This window comes from Psammomys obesus, unplaced genomic scaffold (genome assembly GCF_907164565.1).
Source record: "Psammomys obesus unplaced genomic scaffold, mPsaObe1.curated_primary_1811, whole genome shotgun sequence".
NCBI classification, from domain to species: domain Eukaryota; kingdom Metazoa; phylum Chordata; class Mammalia; order Rodentia; family Muridae; genus Psammomys; species Psammomys obesus.
In genome coordinates, this window is record NW_026593190.1 from 1 (window position 1) to 8,029 (window position 8,029).

Consider the following 8,029-nt stretch of genomic DNA (forward strand, 5'->3'; position numbering starts at 1 on the left):
CTTTCTTTCTTTCTTTCTTTCTTTCTTTCTTTCTTTCTTTCTTTCTTCTCTCTCTCTCTCTCTCTCTTTTTGGTTCACATGCTGGGAACAGAACAAGAACATTAAGGCAAATTGCCAAGCTGTTCCTAACCATGCTTAGTTTATTATCAGCTTGCCCACAAACTTGAACATGTCTGAGAAGAGGGGATCTCAATGGAGGAATTGCCTTCTTCAGATTGATCTGTGGGCATGTCTGTGGGGCATTTTCTTGCTTGCTAATTGATGTAGGACGGCCTATCCAACTGTGGGTGACACCATCGCTGGGCAGAGGGTCTGGGCTATATCAGAAAGACAGCTGAGGGGCTAGAGAGATGGATCGGCGGTAAGGAGCACTTGCTGCTCTTCTAGAGGACCCGAGTTCAGTTTGCAGCACCCACATCTGCCAGCTAACAACCTCCTTTGGCCTCCAAGGGTATTGCACTCACACACACGTACATTTCCACACACAGATATAAACATAATAAATAATAAAATAAAGTGTGTGCATGTGAGGGGAGGAGAGAGAATGAGAGAGACAGAGACACAGAGAGAGAGAGAGTTTAACAAGCCAGGGAGAGCCTTGGCTTCCCTCAGTGATGAACTCAATATGTTTAGCTGAGAAAAACCCTGTCCTTCCCAATTGCTGGATAGAGTATGTCAACTTGACACAGCTGGAGTCAACCTCAATGAAGAAAATGCCTCCATTTTCTTAGTGGTTGATGGGGAGGGCCAGCCCAATGTGGGTGGTTCCACCCCTGGGCTGGTGGTCCCGGGTTCTATAAGAAAGCAGGCTGAGCAAGCCATGAGGAGCAAGCCAGCAAGCAGAGTAAGCCCCTCCATGGCCTCTGCACTAGCTCCTGCCTCCCGGTTCCTGCCCTGTTTGAGTTCCTGTCCTGACTTCCAATAACCAACAGTGCTGGTGTAAGCCAAATAGATCCCTTCCTTCCCATCTTGCTTTTTGGCCACAGGGTTTCACTGCAGCTTGAGAAACTCTAGGACGTTCGGTATGCTGTGCATCAGACAATAACCAGAGCACGGACTTTCCCTGGAAGAGGAGTAGCTAAAGCTTTGAACTTGAATCAAGTGGTCTGTTAACTTGCATACCATGGAAGAGAGAGAATTCACGCGTGGAAAAGTCAGGCAAAATGAGTCAACCCACCACCTTAAAAAACAGAGCTTGCTGGACCCACCACTCACCCCAGTCTTGGTGGACACTCAGGTCGCCCTTGCAAAGCCATCAAAGCCCCCGCTGGCCGTGACAGCGTCACGCATGGCTGTGTCAGCCACAGGACATACCCTGAACTTGATTGAGGCCGTGGTGTGTCTGGAGGTCAGAGGCGGAATGTAGTGACTGTACTGACGGCTGGGAAAATCTCAGCTATGTGGGTGTTCGGAAGTCTAAGGTCAGGCCTCAGTGGAGAGACGTTTCAGATGGAAAGCTCTGCTCAGGAGTAACTCGGGGGTTTCACAGGCGCCTACACTCTGAGCACCAGGTGTGCAAACATTTAGCGATCCCGTACAGTTTAGCCCCACGAGGCAGCCTCAGCCCAAGAATGCAGGCTGAGAGCCAAGCAGCAGCCGTGCGTGTGGGAAGTTTGCGTGGTTTTGAGAACAGAATTAAAAGGCAGGATGGGGGTGTGACGGCTGAGGATGGAGATACAAAAGGAAACATGTTTTAGTTAATTGAGTTGCTATTACACAACCAGCAGGACTTGAGTAAACAAAGCAGTGTGCTTGCTCTCTCTTCAGGTCAGACTGTGACATTGTTTCTTAAGATCACACCTCTCTCTCTATCGTGTGTGTGTGTGTGTGTGTGTCTAGGTCAGAGAGGACAGTTTTGAGAGTTCTGCAATGTGGGGCCTGAGGACTTTTCCTACCAAGGGTCTTGGATGTAAGACACCCTAGGCTCATCAGTGTGTGTGTGGGGGAACCCTTGCACACAAAGCCACACAGCTGGGGACACTAACTGGTTTCTTCCTTCCTCGTCCAGGTCCACCGATGTCGACATGGGCCAGCGCTCCCTGGAGGCTGGCTGAGAAAGAGGAAGCCACGCCCGGGAAGAAGATTGCTTCGAACTTTATTTACAACAGAATGTAAGAAAAGAGTAAGTTATTAACAATAATAAATAACGGGGGCGGGCGCCGACGACAGTACAGCCATAAAAAGGACACGGAGGGTGTGCGTGAGGCTCACTCCCGCTCGCGTGGCTCGCGACGCGGTGTCTTCCAACGCTTGGTCCTTCAGCGGTGGCAGTGGTGGTTTGACCAAGGTAGCCAATCGGGAACCCAGCTCAGAAATGTAAACACGGAAACCACGCCGGAAAGGGCACGTAAGAGGCGAACGGATAGCATCCATCGACTCAAAAGGTCCTCGTTCTCTTCTCGGGGGCACAGTGAAACCAAGAAGGGAGCCTGGGAATTCCGGGAAGGGGGGAGCTTCCTCTGAGCATCTGAGGGGCACCTCACCATCTGTGAAGTTCTCCAGGAAGTCACATTCTCTTACAGCATGAAGTCCTACGGAGACTGAGCAGTTCCCTGCGGGACAGAGTCAGGAGCCCAGGGTGTCTGGGGTCTGTGCGTGATGGCGTGACACTTTGCTCTCACCGAGAATGAAGAGTTTAACCATAGTTGATTCATGTCAGCTTATAGGCCAGGCCAGGCCAGAATTTTTATTTTTATTTTTATTTTACAACCATGGCTCACATGACTGACTGTCACCTCGCCCGCTAGTCAGGCGACCAGAAAAGTATGGGAACCGTCTAGACAGTTGCTCTTGGTTGGATCATCTGCTTATAGATGGAAAGGATAGTCAACTCTATGCTGGCCTTTTCAAAAAATAGAAATTCCCATCAGTCTAAGCCAGCTGGCGACCTGTTAACCTGCTGTCTCTGAGAAATGAAGACATAATTAATGAAGTGAAATTTGGAAATATTCATAAGCACATTAGCCCCGAAGTTTTCACTGAAGAGAGATTCTTAAAAATTAATTAATTAAAAAAAAGACCAAGATGGCTGTTAGTTTACAGTTCATTACAGGCTATGAAAGAAAACCACATGATTCCTTTTCTGGGGTATTATTGAGCGTTCTGTATTGTATTTTTAAGATTTTATTTTATGTGTTTGTGTGTGTGTGTATATGTGCTCATGCAGGCATGTGTGTGTTGCTGTGCATGCCACTGTACCTGCGTGGAGGTCAGAGGACAACCTGTAAGAACCAGTTTCTTCCTTTCAGTCATGTGAGACCTGGGGTTTGAAGTCCGGTTGTCAGATTTGGCGAGTGCTTTGACCCTCGGACATTTTGGCAGCCTTTGCTCGTGTGTGTGTGTGTGTGTGTGTGTGTGTGTGTGTGTGTTAGGAGTGTTTGTGTTCATGACGTCCACTATTGAACTAACTTATTTCCACCATCAGAAACAATGCTGACACACACCTGTCAATAAGTTAGCACAGTACCCACATAGCGACAACGGTTTATAAGCAAGTCCACCAACAAACTGACCGCTGAAAGTGTCACAGCCTGTCTTGTGCTCAGTTTTCCCTTCGCTTTCTCTTACTACAGCTTGAAAGGAAATGCTCCTAGGAGGTGGTTTCAGACAGACTTTCTGCAACGAGAACAACACAAGGCCTTGATCCGGGAAGGCACGGACAAAGCGATGATGTCACAGCCAGAGCACAGGATAGTTCCTATTCGGAAGCCACCTGGCGTAAAGGCTTTACGGCCACTTTTGTGGCATCCGCCGACGTCAGAGATGAAGAAGGGAAAACACATGTACTATCCTATGGGTTACTACTTAAATTTTGCTACCAGAGACTGAGAACTGGTGGTCTATGACCCACTATACTGCATTTAATATATGTATATATATGTACAGGTATAATACAATTTTGGTGAGCAAAGTTAAAGGATTCCACATGGCAGATGGAGGCACTGAGTTAAGGGTCCCTCTCGAACATGCTTAGCAAATTCAAGTTTCTGCTATGTTTTTTTTTTTTTTTTTTTGTCTTCCTAAATGTCCATCATGCAGCCATCTTGCTTCCACCCTTACAAGAACTGTTTCATGTTCTATGTACACATTCATTGAAGGCTTGTACCCCACAACAGCAGAATCATGTAAGGACAAGGCGAAACGACACTCGGAAATCAAGACTCAGAAAATACTGAAGTCATTTATGCTTTGCGGTGACTGAATTAAATAGTCAAAGCAGCTAGTGAAACAGATCCAGAATCCCACCCCTTCCCTATTTACAAACACAAACCACATGTAGACAGAAAAACTGAACACCCACGTGTTGGTTACAAATCCCGCTAGCACAGGTTAGCGCTGCAACTGGCGTCAAAGGCGCTGGGCCGACTACAGTGGAATGGGAGCTTGCAAAAGAGGGGATCGGAAAGTAGCTTCTGAAAGTGAGCCAGACTTTCTGAAAGTGACCTTGACAACAGAAGCAGACAGAGCCAAGGGAAAGTGGCACAGTATTAATGGAAAAGCCAGGTGCCAGATGGTCTAGCCACCCGCACAGAATCAATTCTGTACTACACGAAAACCAAAGAGCCTGCCCCAGCCCACATCAGCTTGCAAATGGTAAGCAGATACATACATGATCTCCAAGCCTTCTGAAAGTGGAATTTTGCCTTTTTTTTTTTTTTTTTTAAGCCAGATATTCTCATTGAGTACAGCTGCGTGGAGAGGGAACCACTGAGAAGTCCAAAGGGTTCGAGAAAAGGTTAAGTTTTCCCACAAGCAAGATTCATGCTTCCATACCATGCAAAGAAGGGGACCCTACTAAGGTGCTCTCACCTTAAGGAAAAGATGCACTGTTACGCTGGCTGTCACACTAAGCTATTTGCAATTGCTCTCTTTTGAGCGCTGGGCATGACGTCCACCTATAGAAAAAAGAAATGATCTAGACACTCTAAGCACTTTGGAGCTGGGCTTGAGGGGGCCGCAGCACCTGTGCCTTGGGAGAGGGCTTGGACCCAGGAGACATGGAACTCTCAAGAGAGGGTTTGGGCAGGGTCTACGGGAGGGAGGTGGCAGGGAGGGAGAACAGACTCCCTGGTCCGTTCTGTCTCCTTAGGGGTCTGTGTTGGGGGTCGTTTCCTTTGTGAGGTTGGAGGTCACAGTCAGGAAGGACAGCTAGGACTCAGGCTCTGGAGCTCCCCAGCCACCTCTCCTTCAATGCTGACACTCTGCTTCCTCTCCTTGTGGGTTTAAAGGCAGTGAAGTGCAACGGGACAGGTTTCTCTTTCTGCCACCTTGGTGTCTGACCTTGGCAGCAGTTGGCCTAGACTCTGACTCTTGGCATTCCCACTTCTTTCAGCGATGAGAGCAAGAGGACACTTACGACTATGCCTCTGTCCAAACAGGAGTCAGTGGTCCTACTCTCTGCCTCCTTCCACTTAGCTGTGTTTCCTGGATTCCTGAGACATTGCTGATATTTGGATTGTTTTCTTATTTTATTTTTTTTATTTTTGCAGAGTGCTAAACCCAGGGCCTCCTACATGTTAGGCAAGAACTCTATGCCCTGGCCCCCCGTGTTGAAAGGAAGGAAAAAGCCTGGTGATGGGTACCATACCGCGGATGTCTGGGTGCTCCCAAGAGTAAGCCAGGAGGGGAGGGTTCTCTTTTGCATGGTTCAGACACCAGACCTTCCAGCAGTAGGTAAACCCAGGCAGTCCCCTCTGAGCCTCCGTAAGTGGGAGATTGCCAATGAATTCTATTTAGCTCTCTGAAACTTCAGAGGATCGGAATGAATGATGAAAGCTCACAGGTCAAGCTTTGTCGGAACCTAAAGAGAGGACGCTTGTCTCCCCTGGGGCTCTCGGTTTCCAAAACATCCCACATCGTATCAGCTGTGGTCACAGTCATGCAGGCAAGTGTGAAGGATCTGAGAAGCCACCAGGGCAGGGAAGGGGAAGCTAAGAGACAGAACAGATGGGCTCTTTATTAAATTTCGTGAAAAGGTATAAAGAAGTTATCATTAATTGCACTCGGAGCCCCCTAGAAGTTGGTCATTAAAATTTTCAAAAATTTAAGAAGTTAATTAGGCCCCAAATCCTGAGTCAGACTAATCAAAGTAGGAATATTGATAACAACTGGAGTTCAAGTATTGGTGGTCAGCAGTCCAAAATTGAACAATTAGGTATATGATACCTGAGAGTATTTTTGTTGTTGTTGTTGAGAATTTCAGGTTTGATGGGAGGAAACTGACTTTGTTACCTTACCACACCTTACCAAAAAACCAGCTTCATGTTTTTCCATCTATTCACCTGTTGACCGTCGAGGCCCACATCAAACACATGGAGGCCTCCCCCCAAAACCAGGCCTCCTCCCTCGCCCACATCTAAAGGTATAGATGACTCTGTGGGTTTGTTGTCGTTTGTTTTCCAGACAGGGTCTCCTACAACCCAGGCTGGCCTCAAACTCTACACAGCTGAGGCTGACCTTGAACTTCTGATCCTCCTGCCTAGTCTACCATTGCCGGGGAAGGAACCCAGGGCTTCACGCAAGCTGCAGCAGCATTCTACCCCCTGAGCCCCGTCCTCAGCCCCTCCCGTTTCGTTCCAAGTCTTAACATCTCAACCCCCGTTAGGGATTCTTGCTATCTGTGAAATTATTGAAACCACATGCACAATTCGAGATCAAAGAGCACATCTGAGCGACGAGGCAGTCTTTTCCTCTACCAGAGGAGTCCAAAAAAAAAAAAGAAAAAGAAAAAAAAAAAAAAGCCTCAAATGAAAAGATAAGACCCAATGGGATGTTCGCGTGAAGTTACTCTGACTTGGGCCGACATGGCTTTTCGGAAGAGTAGGCGCCGGGTAAATTGAGGGTGGCTTTTTTCTCCGGGTCTGGAAGCGTGAGCGTCTCTGGGGCGGACTTCTTCCGGGGCCGGTCTTTGGGGATGGCCAGGAACTCGGGCGCGTCGGTGGAGAGCGGGGTGGACGGGGCGCTGGACGGCGCGCTGCGCACGGAGGAGGGCAGCAGGGCCATGCTGGAGATGGAAATGGCAGGCGGGAACACGCCGATCTTCTTGTTGGTGGCTTCCTGGGTGGCTCTCTCGAACTCTCGCACCTCATCCATTGTCATGTCTTCAAGGGGGAAAGCAGAGGAAATGACGGTTACCGTTCGCAGGGGCACATTGCTCAATCTGGGGACGCCAGCGTCAAGGAGACCCCTACCCACCGCAAACCTGAACTGTCTTTGAAATAGTGAACCCTCGTTTTATTTTATTTCATCTTTGTTGCTGAGTCACATCCCTGAAAAGAATATTCTCCTATTTCTCTTTTGGCATACCAATCTAAGACTTTTTCCGAAGGACTCTCCAGTCTGTATTTGGAAATTAAAGCAATTAGATAAATAAAGTGGATTTTATTTATCTAATTGCTGTGTCAGCACGGATGTGCGTGCGGTGGGTGGGTGGAAGGGGCCGGTGACTGTGAGGGGACAACTTTCAGGACTTCTGTCACTGGGGTCCTGAGTCCATTGGCGTGACCTCAGGTTCCCGCCCGGGCTTGGCAGGGAGCCGTCTCATTAGCCCAGTTAGTACACATTAAAAGCATCTGTGCACGTGTGGCATGAGTGTGTGTGTGTGTGTGTAGTGTGTGTTTGTATGTGAACGTGCATGTGTGTGTGGCGTGAGTGCATGTATGTGCTCACCTCTGGGCACACGAGGATGCCAGAAGAGGCCTTCATTACTTTTCCCTTTTCCTTTGGGGCAGGGTCTCTCCCAGAAGTCGGGGCTCACATTGTCTGTGCCCCTGATCCTCCTACCTCTCTACCCTTCATCCCCTGAGCTAGGGTTGTGAGCAGGCATTTGCAGGGCACCTGGATTATTACCTGGATGCTGGGATCCAAATTTCTGTCCTCGCTATCGCTCAGCGCAAGCGTTTTTAGTTGCTGAGCCATCTCTCCAGCCGCTTCAGTTAGTGTTCTGAATTAGGATTTAACAGGAGAGCGGAGAACCAGATCCCGTGTGTGTGTGTGTGTGTGTGTGTGTGTGTGTGTGTGTGTGTGTGTG

General features: G+C 48.5%; 1 protein-coding gene across 1 annotated transcript; it reads right to left on the reverse strand.

Annotated features, from left to right (window-relative positions):
- Positions 1-3,592: 3,592 nt before the first annotated feature.
- On the reverse strand, positions 3,593-7,977 carry LOC129683534 (cytoplasmic phosphatidylinositol transfer protein 1). Its single transcript, XM_055616247.1, has one exon. The coding sequence runs from the start codon at positions 7,096-7,098 to the stop codon at positions 6,784-6,786; it is 315 nt and encodes a 104-aa protein (XP_055472222.1). The 5' UTR covers positions 7,099-7,977; the 3' UTR covers positions 3,593-6,783.
- Positions 7,978-8,029: the final 52 nt, after the last annotated feature.

Coding starts and splice junctions, on each gene's coding strand:
- LOC129683534 (XM_055616247.1), bottom strand. CDS start 7,098: ATGACAATGGATGAGGTGCGAGAGTTCGAGAGAGCCACCCAGGAAGCC.